Raw genomic sequence first — 18,436 nt, 5'->3', positions numbered from 1 at the left:
CAGCATCCCCACCTGAGCACCGTCTTCTGCAGGGTCTCCAGGTTGCCCTGGCACCGATCCAGGGTCCGGCGGGTGAGGTTGACACTCATGGAGTCGATGCAGACATTGTCTGGAGGAGAGCGGGCAGCGGGCCAGGCTCAGGCAGGTGGACGCAGCGGCAGCCTGAGGGGCTGGCATCGCCTCCCTGCCCTGGCCCCCTCCCTCACCAATGTTGTGGGCCTCGTCGAAGACGACGACGGCCTTGCGGGCCAGCTCCTTGGACACCAGGTCGGCAATCTTGGGGTCCAGGAGGTAGTGGTAGCTGTAGACCACCACGTTGGCGTGCAGGATCTGGGGGCCGAGGCGGGCAAGGTCAGCCCGGGCCGTCTGCCAGCACCCAGCCCTGGGGCCCTGCCACCGCCGTCCACACCACGATGCCACACCACTGCCCCACAGGCCCACAGAGGCGAGGCGAGGCAAGAGACACAGGCAGATGGACAGACAGACACAGACAGGCACGCAGAGACGAGGCAAGACAGACACAGGCAAGGCACAAATGCATATACGCAAACGGATACACTGACAGACAGATACAGGCACAGACCAATAGGGAGATCTAGGCAGATAGACAGATAGGCAGGCAGCCTGTAACCCTCACACACGCCCCTCTGCCCGACCCCTGCTGGCCTCCTCACTGAGTATCGGGCAAGGAAGTATGGGCACCAGCCCTGGCGCCGCCCCATGGCCTTCAGGTCGTCCAGGTTGTAGATGCCAGCAGGGAGGGGCACCTGGCGCCCATGGACATCAAATTCCTATGGGTGAGAGGGTACCTGGGGTTCAGGGAGGTTGGCCGTTGCTAGCGGTCCCACCCTCTGTCTCTCACCGCTGCCCCGCAGGCACCTCGTAGAAGCGGCAGTGGGGCAGGCTGGGGTCCCGCTGGTACTGTGCCCTTATGTAGGAGGCCGTGAGGCTGTGGCATTTTCCGTCGACGTCCTTCCCAAAGCGCAGGGGCGTCACCTGAGGGGCCAGGGAGCATCTTAGCACCGAGAAAGGCTGAGAGGCCCAACCACTCCTTGAATCCGGGGCTCAACGCCTAACGCATAGGCGGGATAGGAGGCCGTCCTATTCCAACCGGGGTGAGACTTGGGCATTTGTGGAAAACTCGAACCTCAATCTGCTTTGTTATTAAACAGTTAAGACACCGAGAACTTACTGCAGGGATGCAAGAGTGGGACAGCTGTTAGGCTCTCATTCTTTTCAAAATGTTAACCTCTACATAATGCCAATTACATCTCAATTTTTCAAACTATTAAGGCTTGAAGATTCTTTAGCATGTAGATGAAGAATAACTGCTTTATCTTTTTTTTGTTGGCCGTGCCACACGGCATGTGGGATCTTAATTCTCCAACTAGGGATCGACCTGCACCCCCTACGTTGGAAGCACGGAGGCTTAACCACTGGACCGCCAGGGAAGTCCTGCTTTACCTTTATTTATTTATTTATTTATTTATTTTTCTGCTTTATCTTTTAAAATGCTAAAACAGCCAGAACTTTGGCAAGGTCCAAGAATCAGAGGAGGCTCTGATCGCAGTTTGAGAACCTGCCTTACCTCTGCCCTGCTCCGAGCCCTCTGAGGCTCCACTGGTGGCACCGTCACAGCCCAGGGCTCCCTGTCCTCAGAACAGAACCTTTCCCTCACCAGAGGGAAGGCTCCGAGGCTGCGACCCCTCCCTCTCCCTTTCCATCAGTTGCCAAGGCTTTTTGTTTTAAAGTCTTTACTGAATTTGTTACAATATTGCTTCTCTTTTATGTTTTTTGGTCTTTTGTCTGCCAGGCATGTGGGATCTTAGCTCCCCGACCAAAGGCGAAGTCTCAACCACTGGACCACCAAGGAAGTCCCTAGTTGCCAAAGCTTATACTACTTCTTTCTCTTTCTTAAATGCCTTTACATTTTATCTTTTTTTAATTAGGTAATATAAATACGTCGTATGGGACTTCCCTGGTGTCCAGTGGGTAAGACCCCCTGCTCCCAATGCAGGGAGCCCGGGGTTCTAATCCGGGTCAGGGAACTAGATCCCGCATGCCACACTAAGAGTTTGCATGCCACAACTAAGGAGCCGGCAAGCCCCAACTAAGAGTCCACATACCTCAACTGAGAAGCCCACATGCCGCAACTAAGATTCCGCACGCCGCAACTAGTAAGTCCTCATGCTACAACTAAGAGTTCACATGCCTCAACTAAGAAGTTGGCATGCCGCGACTAAAGACCCCACATGCTGCAACGAGATTCCACATGCTGCAACTAAGACCCGGCGCAGCCAAAAATAAACAAACAAACAATAAATACCCCCCAAAAAAATCACACAAAAAAACAAATACATTGGGGCTTCCCTGGTGGCGCAGTTGTTGAGAGTCCACCTGCCGATGCAGGGGACGCGGGTTCGTGCCCCAGTCCGGGAAGATCCCGCGTGCCGTGGAGCGGCTGGGCCCGTGAGTCATGGCCGCTGGGCCTGTGCGTCCGGAGCCTGTGCTCCGCAACGGGAGAGACCACAAGAGTGAGAGGCCCGCGTATGGCAAAAACAAAAAAACAAAAAAACAAATACATTGGGCTTTCCCTGGTGGCGGAGTGGTTAAGAATCCGCCTGTCAATGCAGGGGACACAGGTTCAAGCCCTGGTCCGGGAAGATCCCACATGCTGCGGAGCAACTAGGCCCGTGTACCACAACTACTGAGGCTGCGCTCTAGAGCCCATGAGCCACAACTACTGAAGCTCACACATCTAGAGCCCGTGCTCCACAACAAGAAGCCACGGCAATGAGAAGCGTGCGCACTGCAACAAAGAGTAGCCCCCGCTCACCGCAACTAGAGAAAGCCTGCGCCCAGCAACAAACACCCAACTCAGCCAAAAATAAGTAAGAAAAATGGGCTCCCCTGGTGGCACAGTGGTTGAGAGTCCGCCTGCCGATGAAGGGGACACGGGTTCGTGCCCCGGTCTGGGAAGATCCCACATGCCACGGAGCGGCTGGGCCCCTGAGCCATGGCCGCTGAGCCTGTGCTCCGCAACACGAGAGGCCACAACAGTGAGAGGCCCGCGTACAGAAGAAAAAAAAAAAGAAAAACATTGTACAAGGTACACAATGTTAAGTGTCATGTATGCTCCCACAGAAAAGTATTTTAAAACTATGAAAACTTTATCTAGGATTGAAGCAGAGACCCAATGGCAAATCTATTTTGAAGAACTAAATTCAATCCAAATGAAAACTACAGCTATGCTTTTAAATCCTTCCAAGGCAGCAGGCATGTGGAGGGACAAAACCAAGATGGAATTATCTGTCGCAATCTTTAGCATTATCCAGGTCACTCTATATCTCTGGAGACAACTGAGATACCATCCTGACATACAGCAGAATACTACTTATACACTTACCACATTTCCAGAAAATCTAATCCAGTTAATTAATTCTCAACTTCTCACTTTCCTAAGGGGGACAGAACCACCACCTGAGCGTGTTCTGGGCACACGCATACATCCATTTGCTACATGGTTCCTCTTCATTTATGCCTCTAAACTAAAAGTCATAATTTAAACTTTTGTTTAAAAGAAAGCATCTTGAAATTTTGCTCTAGAGTCTGTGGAAGCTTTCGTATCTCCCAATCCTCCTTGCTATCGGATAACAAAGGCTGAATAGAGTTATGTTCCTTAATTCCACGTAGCGACAGCAGGATGGCATGAAGTCGGCTGTCCAGAAAGAAAGAGCCAGGGATACTTTTGCACTACAGCATCACCAAGAATGGGAAAGATTCCCATCCATGGGTTTCAACACAGTGCTGGGGTGCCACTGCTCTTTAGTCATCATCCACTATCTATATTATTTCTCATACATTCTTACAAATAACATTACATAATATATATTCTGGGACTTCCCTGGTGGCACAGTGGTTAAGACTCCACACTCCCAATGCAGGGGGCCCGGGTTCGATCCCAGGTCAGGGAACTGGATCCCACATGCATACCTCAGCTGACAGTTCACATGCCACAACTAAGGAGCCCGTGAGCCACAACTGGGGAGCCCTTGTGCCACATCTAAAGAGCTGGTGAGCCACAAGTAAGGAACCCACATGCCACAACCAAGACCTGGCACAATCAAATAAATAAATAACGTAACAACAACAAAAAATATATATATATAAATAAAAAATACATTCCTGGAATATAGTATACCGCACTAAAGAATTACCACACTAGGGGCTTCCCTGGTGGCGCAGTGGTTGAGAGTCCGCCTGCCAATGCAGGGGACACGGTTCGTGCTCCGGACTGGGGGGATCCCACATGCCGCAGAGCGGCTGGGCCCGTGAGCCACGGCTGCTGGGCCTGCGTGTCCGGAGCCTGTGCTCTGCAACGGGAGAGGCCACAACAGTGAGAGGCCCGCGTACCGCAGAAAAAAAAAAAAAAAAAAAAAAGAATTACCACACTAAAGCACTTAAAATCATGCCTGGAGCTCAGTGACCCCAATGGTTTTGTAACTTAACGATAACAACTATTTTTCTATGTATCATATATTAATATTTATTAATATCACTATAATTTCTAATATTCTTTTTTTTTTTTGGCTGTGCCGTGTGGCTTGTAGGATCTTAGTTCCCTGACCAGGAATCGAACCCGTGTCCCCTTCAGTGGACGCACAGAATCCTAACCACTGGACCGCCAGGGAATTCCCCATAATTCCTAAAATTCTTTTAGCTCTTCATACATGTGAAGGGCTATACATGCATTATCTTGCCAAATCTTTTTTTTATTATTGAAATATAATTGATATATAACATTATAGATCAGTTTCAGGTATACAACATGATTCGATACTTGTATATGTAGGGAAACGACCACCACCGTAAGTCTAGTTAACATCCATCACCATACATAGTTACAATCTGTTTTCTTGTGATAAGAACTTTTAAGATCTACTCTTTTAGAAACTTTCAAATATACAATACAGTATATGACTTACAGTCACCATGCTGTACAGCTGTCCCTCAATATCCAAGGGGGACTTGGTTCCAGGTCCACCCCGTGGATAACAAAATTAACAGATGCTCGAGTCCCTTATATAAAGTGGCGTAGCACAGTTGGCCCTCCCTATCCGCAGGTTCTGCATCCACAGATACAAAGGGTCAACTGTACGTTATGTGACTTATTTATCTTATAACTAGAAGTCTGTACTTTCTGACCCCTTCACCCATTTCGCCCAACCCCACCCCCTTGCCCAATCTTATCAACAACTGTATGAAGCAGGTGATTAATTATCCCCATTTTACAGAAAAGAGGACTGAGGTCCCGAGAGCAGAAACCACCTATGCAAGAGTATATGGCTAGTACATTTCAGAATCAGGAAACCAGACCTGCCAGCCTCCAGGAGCTGCTCTTTTTTTTTTTTTTGCAGTACGTGGGCCTCTCACTGTTGTGGCCTCCCCCGCCACGGAGCACAGGCTCTGGACGCGCAGGCTCAGCAGCCATGGCTCATGGGCCTAGCCGCTCCGCGGCATGTGGGATACTCCCGGACCGGGGCACAAACCCGTGTCCCCTGCATCGGCAGGCGGACTCCCAACCACTGCGCCACCAGGGAAGCCCCAAGGAGCTGCCTTTTTAACTTCTCTCAGGCTGGGGAAAGTGGGAAGGCTCCCCAGCGGAGGTGTGCCTGGGCCATGACTGATGAGTCGGCATTTGATGAGTGAGAAGAGAATTCTGTGCATGGCACCTGCACATCTCCCTGAGACGTCTGGTCTGGGTGGGGATCTAGGACTCCTGGCTGGATGGCAGAGTTTCCTCTATCCTGAGGCTTAGGGCGAGGGGAGGAATGGGCACTCACCTCGGGATGAATACACAGGTTCTTTCGGGAGCTCAGAGCCAGCCCCAAAAACGACAGCTTCTCGCCCTCCTGTTTCTCATAGAAGTTGAGTAACTTTCGAAGTTCTTCAATCACCTGTTCCAGTTGATAAGGAAGGGGGGACTTGGCCTCATTGAAAGCCCCAGCCCCTTCCCCAGCTTCCCACAGGCCCCCAAAGCTTTGATGGCAACCGCCAGGGGGACCGCTGGGTTAGGGGACAGTGAGGGGCACTGGGATTGGTCCCAGGCTCACCTTCTCAATCTCAGGCACAGTCCTCGAACAGTAGATGAGTTTAGTCACCTCCAGTGGATATGCCTGCCGACGACAATGGCTTCAGCCTCGGCCCCTGTCCAGCCTCCTCCCCCTCCACGGGCCCAGTGGGTCACTTACCCGCTGGTACGCCATGATCAGGGCCAACAGGGACACTGTCTTCCCAGTGCCTGAGGGCATCTCCAGGACTCCATGACCCTGCATGATTCGGGCAGGAGGAACAAGACACAGGCTCTCAGAACTTCAGGGACACAGACTCTGGGAAACCACCCCCGCCGCGAAATGCCACCATTGGAATAACAGGACAACAGAGCAGTTAAAAGTCTGGGCCCTAGGGGCAGTGGATTTGAACCCCACTTCTGCCACTTTTGTTGAGTGGTCTTAGGCAAGACCGCTCAACCCCTCTGGGGCCTCAGGATCCTCATCTCTAAAAATGGGCCTAATCTCTTCTTCACAGCATGGCTATGAGGATTAGTGAGAAACTGGGGGTTAAATACTTAGGACAGTGTCTGATATGTAGGGAATCTTTTTTGTTTTAATTTGGCAAGCACCTCCACAGCACTTACTCTGTGCCTGGAACTATTACTAAGTGTCTTACGTCAGGGTTTCTCAACCTCGACTCTCTTGACATTTTGCGGCCGGGTAATATTTGATCGTGAGGGGGCTGTCCTGTGCACTGTACAATGTTTAGCAGCATCTGTGGCCTCTACCTACTAGATGCCAGTAGCACCACCACTCCACTAGTACCGACAATGAGGAATGTCTCCAGACATTGCCGAATGTCCTCTGGGGGTCAAAATGGTCCCCAGTTGAGAACCTGCGCCTTACTTAGTGAATTAACCCCTAGAGCCCTCATATTCAGCTGAGGTAGGTCCTATTACTATGCCCATTTTACAAAGGTGAAAACTGTGGAACTGGGGGAGTAAGTGATTTACCCAAGGACACACAGCTGTGGGTAGTCGATTCCAAAGTCTCTATCTTCCTAAGCCAGCCACTGAGCAGCTGAGCGTTTGAAAAGTGTCAGCTGCTTCTATTATTAACTATTATTATTTGAGATAACAGAAAGTTTGGCAGCGCTGGCTTCCCAAGGACCTCAGATTTCTAAACTCCAGACGTCCTGCAATCTCAGTCTTAGACGCACGTGCGGCAGCCCCCGCCGGCAGATGGGCAGCAGGGGGGCCGGCCCACCCACCTTAGCATCCAGCGTGCGTTTCAGCTCCAGCATGTAGGAGAACTGCTCCGGGTAGATGTAGTCGTATGGGAAGTAGACCAGCAGCCCGTCCACGTTGAGCCTGGCGGCGGGGGCTGCCGGGTCAGTCCCCCGTCCCCTCAGCCCCTCTCCAGACTCCACATTCCCCTGCCGTCGAACTGAGAGGGGTTACCGGCCCGCTGCCCCCCCCCCCCGGATATCCCCCAGTTCTCCAGAAGTCTCCGGGTCCCTTCTGCATCTCGTCTCTGACCAACCCCGTTCCCGCCCCGCGGGTCCCCGCGGCTATCCCTACCCCTCCCCTTCAGCCTCCCCTCGCCCCGCCGGGACCCGAGGCCTGCCCACTGGCCCCTGCGTCTTCCAGACCCCCACGCCCGCTCGCGAGCCGTGAACCCAGGACCCCCTCTCACTTCATGGCGCCGGTCGCGGCTTGAAGCGGCGTCTGCCCGCCTCCCTCATGAATATTCAGTAGAGGCAGGATCCGCAGGGCGTCCCCGAGGTGCTGCTCCACCTTCGTCACGACTCCATTGGCTGATCCCGCCCGTCACTCCACTGCGGCGACGTCAATCTGGATAATGCGCGTGCGCACGGCAATGCGAGGGCGGGCTCCGGGAGAGGCAGTGCCGGAGGCATCGCTGAGGATCGCCGAGTACCAAGAACAAAACATGGACGGAAGAGGACCGAGAGAATCGATCCCATTCACTGGGTCTCGGTCTACCGGCATCTGTCCAGATCATCTGAGCAGCGAATACATACTCAGTTTCATTCTATTATATCCTTGGTTTTAAGATGTCCTCCTTTCCCCCACACTTTAACAAAGTAACCAGGGCTGGAATGGGGGAACCCAGACAAGGTTCCTGACCCAGCCTGGGGGATCAGAGAGGGCTTCCCGGAGGAGTCATCTCCGAGAACTAAGGTGAGGAGTAGGGATGAGGCAGGGTAAGGTGGAGCAGACGACACTGCAGGCAAAAAGGAAAGTGGAAAGCAGGGAACTAAGCAGCAAGATGGGGCTGGAATGTGGCTTAAGGAGCACAAACTTCTCTGAAGTGGAAGACATCACCATGATTTATACCCAACTATCTGAAGTCACGTGTGTTTGCTCTTCCCAGTTTGTTCTCCTCGTACATGGTACTGCAAGGAGCATCTCTGTGGTGTCTCTTAAGGCTCAAGGTCATGTCAGCAACCTCACTAACTGGCTCAACACCCGCCCCTACCACCACCACCATCATGAGTTCTACTAGCTCCCTAGGACTTATTCTCAGAGCCTTTGCCTAACTTTGGAAGTATATTCTCATTCGTATGACTGTGATAAATGTCATTTGTTGATGTAAGGGTCATCATTGCCACTTTAGAGGCGAGGAAACTGAGTCTCAGAGAAAAACTTGCCCAAAGGCTTTACAGCTAGGCCAGGTGCTGCCTCCCAGCCCACCTTCATCCCTGCCCTGCCCACTCTGGGTCGTCACTCTCTGGGGATGTTTCTGTCTCCCCCACTGGACTGCGAGCCTCAGGAGGGTAGGGCTGAGACTGTCTTGGTCACCACTGTGTGTGCCTTTTGCCACCCAGTACAGGACATGCACAGAGCAGGGGCTCAGTGAATATATGCTCAAGTTCCTTACAGTCTGCCCTCCGCATCCACGAATTCAGAACCCGCAGATACAGAAGACGAACCGTACTAGGCCATTTTGTATGACAGGCTTCAGTATTCACAGATTTTTGGTATCCGTGGGGGTCTGGAACCAATCTCCCCCGCTTATACCAAGGGACGACTGTATTTTCAATCCGCTGTTGGTTGAGCGGAACCCATGGATGGTGAGGAATTAGTGTATTGCATTCCTTAGGATACATCACTACAACAAGCCCACAGTCAGGGGGAGGGGCTACTGAAGGGCATGAATACCTGGGAGCAGGGGTGATTGACAGCAGCCAATTAGAATGACTGCCTCCTGCCTCCTCCTGGCCTTTGTAGTCACTATTCTCTGTGTCTGAAAGGCTCTTCTCTCAGATCTCTGCATGGCTTCTTTCCTCACCTCCCTCAAGCCTTCCTAGAGTCTTCCTCAAGAATCCTTTCCTCAGCGAGGCCTGCCCTGACCACCCTGTTTAAATTGCAATTGCAATACACCCTGGATAGGCTGAATAATGGTCCCCAAAGATCTCCAGGCCCTGGAACCTATGAATGTTCATAGGTTACATGTGTCAACCAAAAACAAAACAAAACAAAACACAGAAGTCTGCAAACAAGAGTTTATATGGGGTCTTAAGAACTGCAATTCAGGCTGTACACCTGAAACTAACACAACATTGTAAATCAACTATACTCTGATAAAAATTTAAAGAAAAAAAAAGAAGAATTGCAATTCAGGAGACAGATTCGGGTAAAACTGAAGGAGTGTTCTGGGGAAGAGAAAGCATCAGGGGCTTATAAAACAAAAGCTACAAGGTTGTTAAAGTTGTCTGGTGAGAATCGTGATTGGCTCTGACACAAGCCAGGGAATACTTGTCCTTAAGGAATCAAGAGTTATTTTAGGGTAAGGGTCCCACAAGTAGATAGGCTGTCATGAGTTATTTTAGGGTAAGGGTCCGATAAGTATCTTGCATTTTTGGCAGATGTTCTTTCTTTATTTTTTTTAATTTTATAAATTTATTTATTTATTTATTTTTGGCAGCATGGGTCTCTGTTGTTGAGCGCAGGCTTTCTCCAGTTGCAGAGAGCAGGTGCATGGGCTTCTCATTGCGGTGGGTTCTCCTGTGGCGGAGCACGGGCTCTAGGCGTGCAGGCTTCAGTAGTTGTGGCTTGAGGGCTCTAGAGCTCAGGCTCAGTAGTTGTGGCACACGGACTTAGTTGCTCTGCGGCATGTGAGATCTTCCCGGACCAGGTCTCGAACCCGTGTTCCCTGCGTTGGCAGGCGGATTCTTAACCACTGTGCCACCAGGGAAGTCCCTGGGCAGCTGTTCTTGATGCCTATGTTAAGACAATAAGTGATCAAAAGGTCAGATTCCATCCAGGCTGGGATGTGCGTAAGTCACACTTCGTCGATGGCCTCCCAGCTCCATTTTAGAGAGTTCTCTTGGCGATACTGACTCCATTTTTATTTTCCTTCCGCATATGGCAAAAGGGAATTTGCAGGTGTGATGGTTAAAGGATCTTGAGAGATATCAAGGTGCGTCCTGAATGTAATCACGTGTCCTCATAATAGGGAGATTTGACAGCAGGACAGAAACAGAGGCAATGCTACACTGAAGCAGGATGTCTCCCTGTGGGCTTTGAAGTTGGAGGAAGAGGGCCGAGCCAAGGAATGTCAAGAATGCAGCTCTAGAAGCTGCAAAAGACAAGGAAATTGATTCTTCTCTACAGCCTCTGGAGGGAGTGCAGCCCTGCCAGCACCTTGGTTTCAGCCCAGTGAAACTAACCTCAGACTTCTGATTTTACGAATTGTAAGAAAATAAATGTGTGTTGTTTTAAGCCACTGAGTTTGGGGTCATTTGTGACAGTAGCCAGAGGAAATGAATGAATACACTTCCAATCAGGCGCAATATATCCACTTCTGCTTTAGTTTTTTCCATAGCAGCGATCAGCATCTGACAGAATATAGTTCTTGCTTATCATTTTGTTTATTGTCTGTCTCTTCCCCTAGAATGTCGGCTCTACAAAACCAGGGGCATTTTATCACCGGTTATTAGGGACAATTTCAAATGGATACAAAAGTTGAGAGAATAGTCTAACGAAGCCTCAGCTACATGAAGCTTTATCAATCTTCAACTCAGGGCTGATCTTGTTTCATCTACACCCCAACCACTTCCCCTCCCACCAGTTGATTATTTTGAAGCAAATCCAAGACATCATATCATTTCATCCATCAGTATTTCAGAATGTAGCTCTAAAAGTAAAGACTCTTTGTAAAAACATAACCATAATATCATAGCACATCTCAAAAAAAGGAATAATAATCGCTTAATATAATCAAAGTTCCAGATACTATTTGAATTTGAGAGCAGGGACTGCTGTCTGCTTGGTTTTTTTTTTTTTTTTTTTTTTGCGGTACGCGGGCCTCTCACCGCTGTGGCCTCTCCCGTTGCGGAGCACAGGCTCCAGACGCGCAGGCTCAGCGGCCATGGCTCACGGGTCCAGCCGCTCCGCGGCATGTGGGATCTTCCCGGACCGGGGCACGAACCCGTGTCCCCTGCATCGGCAGGCGGACTCTCAACAACTGCGCCACCAGGGAAGCCCTGCTTGGGGTTTTTTTTGTTGTTTGTTTGTTTTGTTTTTAAATTTTATTTATTTATTTGGCTGCATTGGGTCTTTGCTGCGCCCGAGCTTTCTCTAGTTGCGGCGAGCAGGAGCTACTCTTCGTTGCGGTGCGCGGGCTTCTCATTGCGGTGGCTTCTCTTGTTGTGCAGAATGGGCTCTAGGTGTGTGGGCTTCAGTAGTTGTGGCTCACGGGCTTCAGAGTGCAGGCTCAGTAGTTGTGGCGCACGGGTTTAGTTGCTCCGCAGCATGTGGGATCTTTCCAGACTAGGGATCGAATCCATGTCCCCTGCATTGGCAGGTGGATTCTTAACCACTGCGCCACCAGGGAAGTCCTGTCTCCTTGTTTACTTGTTCTCCTTTGCTACCTTATGTGGCAAAAAGGACTTTGCAAATGTGACTAAGTTAAAGATTCTGAGATTATCCTGGATTATCTGGATGGGTCCAGTGTAGCCATAGTGAAAGAGGGAGCCAGGAGGGTCAGAGTCAAGAGATAAAGCTGTGACAATGGAAGTATGAGATGGAACTGATGCAAGAGCTGGCTTTGAAGACAGAAGGGGGCCATGAACCAAGGAATACAGCCAGCTTCTAGAAACTAGAAACGGCAAGGCAAGGGCTTCTTTCCCATAGTCTCCAGAAAGGAACTCAGCCCTGCTGACACCTGGATTTTAGTTCAGTGAGACCCATTTCAGATGTCTGACCTCCAGATGGTAAGATAATAAATTTGTATTGTTTAAGCCTCCAAGTTTGTGACAATTTGTTACAAGCAGCGAAAGGAAGCTAGTGCAGATTTTGGTACTGGAAGTGAGGTGCTGCTGTAACAAATACCTAAAAATGTGGAAGTGGATTTGGAATTGGACAATGGGCAGAGGCTGGAACAATGTTGAGAAGATGATGGGAAAAGCCTAGATAGCCTTGCAGACCATTTGTAGAAATATGAGTGTTAGCAATTCTGCTGGTGAGGACTCAGAAGGAACTCAGAGGAGTAAGGTAGAGTAAATCTCTATAATCTTAGGGAACACTAAATCATCATAAACAGACTGTTGGTAGAAATATAGGCAAACTCTAGAAACTGGAAATGGCAAGGAAACAGATTCCCCCCAGTAGAACATGGCCCTGACAACACCTTGAGTTTAGCCCACTGAGACCTGTTTCAGACTTCGGACCCCCAGAATTAAAAGACAATAAATTTGTGTTATTTAACCTACTAAGTTTGTGATAATTTGTTATAGCAGTAATGGGAAACGAACCTATCTCTGTTATGCAAAAGAGAGATCAGACTAGTGTAAACACATACAAAATAAAGAAGCCCAGAAGAAACAAAGATTACACAGGAAAAAAAAGAAAGCTACAAAACAAACACAAAAACACCTGTAACTAAAATACTATAAAAAATACCTAGCAAGATAATAGATGATATCACATTTATAAAATAGGAACTGGAGGCTATGAAAAATGAATAATTAAATAATAAGAAAGAGTCCTTTGGAATTCAAAATAATAGATGAAACATAAATTTTCTTTTTTTTTTTTTTTTCTTCTTTTTGTGGTACGTGGGCCTCTTACTGTTGTGGCCTCTCCCGTTGCGGAGCACAGGCTCCGGACGCGCAGGCTCAGCGGCCATGGCTCACGGGCCCAGCCGCTCTGCGGCATGTGCGATCTTCCCGGACCAGGGCACGAACCCGCGTCACCTGCATCGGCAGGCAGTCTCTCAACCACTGCGCCGCCAGGGAAGCCCCGATGAAACATAAATTTTAATAAAAGGATTAGAAGATAGAGTCAAGGAAATTTCCTAGAAAGTAAGGGGAAAATTAACAGAGATGGAAAATAGTGGTGAAAAGATAAGAACACTGAAAGCTCAAACCAGAAGATTCAACATCCAAATTATAAAAATTCCAGAAAAAGAGAGCAAGAAAACGAAGAAACCAACACACACACACACAAAGAAACCAACACAAAAATATACAAGAAAATTTCCCAGAACCAAAGGCCATGAGTCTCCAGATTGAAAGGACAGACTTAGGGTCAGAATGATTAATGAATAAAAGCTACAGTGAGGCACATCCTCATGAAATTTCAGAACCAGAGAAAGTGAGAAGATTCCAAAAGCTTCCAGAATAAAGCAAGTCAAATACAAGTTCAAAGCAGAGGGAGAATGAAAACAAATCTGAGGGGAGAAAAAAACAAACAAACAGGTTTCCTTTGTTATCCAAACTTGCATTCCGACTTAGGAAGAAAATAGATTTGAGTGACAAGGGATACATAAATTTCCAACCTAGAATTTTATACCCAGCCAAACTATAATAAAGTTGGAGGATAAAATGAAGATCTATTAAGCCATGCAAGAACTCAAAAATCTTTACCTCTTCCTCTCCCTTTTAAGGGAACGACTGGAGCATGTGCTCCAGCAAAATGAAGAGTCAACAAAGGAAGATAGACATGGAATCGAGGAAACAATATCCAACACAGGGAAGTCCAGGATAGCTTAGTGTAGGCCTAGAAAGCATCAAGTCCACATTCAAGTAGGAGAGAGGACTTTAGGAGGGAGGAAAAAAAGCTTGAGTGAGCTGTTAGTAATACGGACGATTCCATGGAACATCTGAAAAAGATTAAGTATAGGTGCAAATAAAATTAAGCAAGTGACAAAGGTAAATTTAATTCTCAAAAATTTAGAAATTTGTGAAGAGAAAATTCTAATATACTGCATGGCTCTGCAGTGAAAACATATTTACATATCACAACATTTAAAAAACTATTGATTGATATAAAAATTATGATTTCATTGAGGAGAGGGAAAGTAGAGTCAGATGAATAGACCTCGAACCTCATCTACTATACCAGGAAATCAGTAGAGAATGTCTAAAATTGAGAAATCAAGAAATAGCAATGCCAGCATATTTAGAAATATACAAGAAAATACCAGAGGAAACAGCTATAGCAGTTGAAAGTGGTGGCCTCTGGAAAGCAGATGGGAGTAGGGAGAGGTAGCAGGAGGACTGTTTTTCTTCATTACAAATATCTTAGTACCAGTACCGTTTGATTTTTAAAGTGTATTCATGAAAATTAATCGGCAGTGATAGAAGCGGCTACCCCTTATGGGGAGGAGACATGCGTATACTGACTGCGAAGAGGCACAATGGAACTTCTGGATGATGGAAATGTATATCAGCTTTACTCAATAGAACTTTCTGGTACGATGAAAATGTTCTCTATCTGCACTGTCCAAAATGGTAGCCACATGTAGCTACTGAGCACTTGAAAAGTGGCTAGTGTGACTGAGGAATTGAATCCTTAATTTTTATTTAATTTAAATTAATTAAAAATAATTAAAATTCCCACGTGAGTTGTTTTGGACACTGCAGACAATGACAATGTTGAAGTTTTATGATTTGTAAAGAAATACAAATCAGAAGAGAGAAAGGCTTCTGATTTGTCAAAAATCTTCAAGGGGAAGTTTATGAAATAAAAAAGTGGAGAAGAAGCAAAGGAAAATCACTCTTCAGGGTCAGACCCTCAAAAAGTCCACATGGATTTCCAGTAGATAAAGCCCTGTTGAAGATGATCTCACAATGCATAATTTCAATACACATGAGGAAACAAGCCACCATGAGTGAGAGCCAGCGGACACACCAAACTACAGGAGGAGATGGTACCAAACTTCAGATGATAGAATTATCAGACATTTTATGTCTTTAAGCTTAAGGACGCTTAAAAAGAAGAATCCAAAACATGAAAAAAAGGTCAAGACACTACAAAAAAAAAAAAAAAAAAAGCAGGCATATTTGAAAGAGGAAGGATTGGATTCACATGAGGGAAATTCCTTCCAAAGGGGCTACTTTAAGACTGGTTTACCAAAAATAGTAACAATGAGGAGAATTATTAAGTCAGAATGGAGTTCGAAGAGACGGAAGTCAATTTCTGTGCAAACTACCTTTATTTATAATGAAAAACATCCCCATTCTGTTATAAAACTGGCACTGTGTAAAGGCACTTGACTGGGGAGAGAGGGGGCAGGGATGCTGATAGAGACTAATATGCCTCACCTGGCCCCTGAAGGCTGTTGGTAGAGATAGTGGCGGAGGTGACTCCTGGGAAAATCCAGTGGCGGTGACCCACTCCAGGCTCCGCTGGGATGGTGGGTTGCCTTGCTTTTCAGCGGGGGTGGGGGGGGCAGTAGGAGCAGGAGGCACTTTGGACAGGATGTGACTTGGCAGATGGTGGGGGGGGGTCTCTCTTGCCCCCAGTGATTCCCAGCCCCACCACAACCTCCCACAGCTAAGGCAGTTTTCTAAATTTAAGGCTGGGGTTCTCCTTCTCCCCAGGGCTTCCAGAGAAGCAGAGAGGTGTTGGCAAGGACCTCGTCCCTGCAAGGATTGGGGGCGCAGAGAGATGCAGCAGTAAGGGAGGAGGAGTTCTGGAATGAAGGCAGCTGCTGCTTTCTCCTGTCTCCCTTTGAAAAGTCCTTCTCTCCAGCTAGACCTTATTCCTCTGCGGCTTCACCCTGGGGAAGAGCTGAGGGAAGACAGGCTCTTCAGACACCAGGAGCTCCCACCCCTTCATTCCACCCCAAACTTAATACAGTCACCTGATCCACCCCCAAACACGTGGACTGTCTCCATCCTCCCATCCCTTCCTAATGGACCCTCTCAGTATCTCCCAAACCACACCAGAGTCCCCTGTCAGCTGCAAGCACCAGCTGGAGCCTTCCCATCAGCAGCCGGCTTGATGAAATGGCGTATTTCCGAGTCTCCCATACGGCCATAAAAAAGACGCCCGCCTCTCCCTACCACCATGGCTGCCTGGTTGGGACCCACCTCCACCTATTCCCCAATTAAAGGAATCGTCTTCTCTCCCAGGAATATAATGGGATCTTCCTGGTCTCCTCCCCTAACCTAGTAGCATCTCCCTCAGTTCTACCGCGATTTTATTAATGGATTCTTCCTCACCCTGCCCAATGCAGTGTAACAAAAGCTTCCAGGCCTGTAATACACGATTCTTTAACTGCCCCCATCACCAAGATGGGATTCGTCATGACTCCCCTTGGCTAGAATACATTCTTCTTTACCTCCCCATGAATATTAGGAATAATAAAAATATTTGATTGAGCACGAACCAATCAAATCACTAGGAAGGCAGTACTGGTGAGTACCCCACGAAGTACCACCAGTAAGTGGCTCTTCCTCCCCTAACTAAAAGGGGATCTCCCTTACCTCCCCCGTTATTATGATGGGCTCATCCTCACCTCCCCACAACCGATAATGGACTCTTCTGATCTCCCCTCCTCCCCAATGTAATGCACTGTCTCTCTTGCCCTTTTTCCCCGTGGGATCACCCCTTTCCTCACAATATCGCTTCTGGGCTCACCCCGAAGTAGTTACGGGGCACGTAGCCCTCCTGGCCGTGCAGCGCGGCCCACCACCAGTCCGTCTCCTCTGGCCCATCCCTCCGCAGCACGGTGACCGACTCGCCCTCGCGGAAGGACAGCTCGTCTCCAAACTCAGCGCTGTAATTCCAGAGAGCGTACACCACCCCGTTGTACATCAGCCCCATGCTCTGCTCCACGTCTGAAACATGAAACCGCAGGGATCGTCAGCGCCCGGTTCAGGGGGGCCGGGAACACTCAGGGATACGACGCGCTGGGGACAGGGACAGACCCTGAGATTTGGCGCCAGCCTCACCTCGGGGAATGGGCCGCTTGAAAAGTTGTGTACCCCTGTCTGGAGAGGGGGGCCTGAGCCGGAGTCAGCTGCCAGGACTGACAGTCTCTAAAACACTGGGGTGCATCAAGCCGGCCCACCAACCCCCGAGGCAGGGTCAGTGGTCCCCATTTCCATTTATATCTGGTTAAGTCCCTGTATCACTCCTAGAAGTACAGTCGTCTGCACTCCACCCCCCCCCCGTAAGTGGTCCAGTCTCCATAGATGACTCAACTCCTCCTTCAGATGGTTCAGCCCTACTGCTCCCCACAAAGTGGTCCCAACTCCCCCTTTCCAGATGGTGCAGTGCACACTGCGCCCCCTCCCCAAAAGATAGTCTCAAAGAGGATGTAATAATTTTCCAGATAGTATAGGCCACCCGAACCCCCCTTTAAGCCCATCAAGGATTTAGCCCCCTTTCCAGATGGTACAGTCCACCATGTTCCCCCCTCTTTAATGGTTCAGTCCACCGTGTTCCAGTTTCTCCTCCTCTCCACCACCCCTCCCCCCCCCCAGCAAGTGTGCTGTTCAATCTCTACTTCGTCCTCACAGAACTCTCCAAGTCCAGGCAGGTAGGAGGTACAAACTGGTAGGCTTCATCTACCTGTGACAAAGGTAGTCACAATCCCCCTTCCCAAAGCTTCAGTGGACGGTCTATTTCCCGCCCCAGCGGTCCTGGCCTGCCGCTGCTCACCACTAAGGCAGGTGTTACAGCCCCACGGCTCCCACCCACTTTCTACCACAGCACAGCAGGCTGTCGTGTAGTCCCTCCAGGCTCACCTCCCAAATGCATTGGCCCACCCCCAGGTCCTACAGCCTGCCTTACCCCAACTCTCTGAGGTCCCCAACCCCGCCTTATGATAGAGTTGGCCCCTCCAGGTGAGCGCTACAGACCCTAGGCACTTCCCCAGGATACGGCCTACCTAGTTCCTCCCATCACCTATTTAAGTGATGTGCACCCCCCCCCCACCGGAGATATATGGTACAGCCTCCTGTCTCACTAGGAGTGGAAGAGTCCCCAAGCTCCTCCCCAGAAGCCATGGCCTGCTCACCTCTCACCTGTGTGGTGCTGTATTTCCCACAGGTAGCACAGCCCATGTGCCCAGCCCTAGGCCAGGTAGATGGTATAGTTGGAACGTCCAACTCCCCACCCCCGTGG

At 49.1% G+C, this 18,436-nt stretch overlaps 2 protein-coding genes, 1 long non-coding RNA gene and 1 other non-coding gene across 12 annotated transcripts in view; 1 reads left to right on the top strand and 3 right to left on the bottom strand.

Annotated features, from left to right (window-relative positions):
• The window catches only part of ERCC2 (ERCC excision repair 2, TFIIH core complex helicase subunit), a 27,922-nt gene extending 12,212 nt beyond the window's left edge, over positions 1–15,710 (bottom strand). For 2 of the 3 annotated variants that reach the window (XM_030873908.3, XM_060289576.1), the window contains exons 1-10: positions 15,625–15,710; positions 7,749–7,973; positions 7,324–7,423; positions 6,252–6,329; positions 6,114–6,176; positions 5,844–5,957; positions 880–996; positions 675–791; positions 207–330; positions 13–109 (exon numbers count right to left, since the gene is read on the bottom strand). In XM_030873908.3, coding sequence (XP_030729768.1) covers positions 13–109; positions 207–330; positions 675–791; positions 880–996; positions 5,844–5,957; positions 6,114–6,176; positions 6,252–6,329; positions 7,324–7,423; positions 7,749–7,753 — 815 coding nt within the window. In that variant the 5' untranslated portion in view covers positions 7,754–7,973; positions 15,625–15,710. Of the gene's footprint in view, positions 1–12; positions 110–206; positions 331–674; positions 792–879; positions 997–2,358; positions 2,505–5,843; positions 5,958–6,113; positions 6,177–6,251; positions 6,330–7,323; positions 7,424–7,748; positions 7,974–15,624 lie in introns of those variants that run through there. The other variant, XM_060289577.2, reaches the window with a different exon arrangement.
• On the bottom strand, positions 3,671–3,809 carry LOC115862715 (small nucleolar RNA SNORA46). Its single transcript, XR_004043199.1, has one exon. It is a non-coding gene; the product is annotated as a small nucleolar RNA SNORA46 (small nucleolar RNA).
• The window catches only part of PPP1R13L (protein phosphatase 1 regulatory subunit 13 like), a 22,332-nt gene continuing 13,468 nt past the window's right edge, over positions 9,573–18,436 (bottom strand). For 2 of the 6 annotated variants that reach the window (XM_060289579.1, XM_060289578.1), the window contains exons 12-13: positions 16,946–17,145; positions 10,154–14,180 (exon numbers count right to left, since the gene is read on the bottom strand). In XM_060289579.1, the coding sequence (XP_060145562.1) occupies positions 14,100–14,180; positions 16,946–17,145 (281 nt within the window). In that variant the 3' untranslated portion in view covers positions 10,154–14,099. Of the gene's footprint in view, positions 14,181–15,955; positions 16,094–16,945; positions 17,146–18,436 lie in introns of those variants that run through there. The other 4 variants (XM_060289580.1, XM_030873880.2, XM_060289581.1 and 1 more) reach the window with 4 other exon arrangements.
• Positions 17,791–18,436, top strand: part of LOC132594034 (uncharacterized) — a 2,585-nt gene continuing 1,939 nt past the window's right edge. The window contains exon 1 of one of the 2 annotated variants that reach the window (XR_009560146.1): positions 17,791–17,849. This is a non-coding gene — a long non-coding RNA (uncharacterized lncRNA). Of the gene's footprint in view, positions 17,850–18,255; positions 18,395–18,436 lie in introns of those variants that run through there. The other variant, XR_009560145.1, reaches the window with a different exon arrangement.

Source organism: Globicephala melas, chromosome 19 (assembly GCF_963455315.2).
Source record: "Globicephala melas chromosome 19, mGloMel1.2, whole genome shotgun sequence".
Lineage (NCBI taxonomy): Eukaryota > Metazoa > Chordata > Mammalia > Artiodactyla > Delphinidae > Globicephala > Globicephala melas.
The sequence above is the reverse complement of the archived record's forward strand: the minus strand, read 5'-3'. Positions and strand labels throughout refer to the sequence as shown.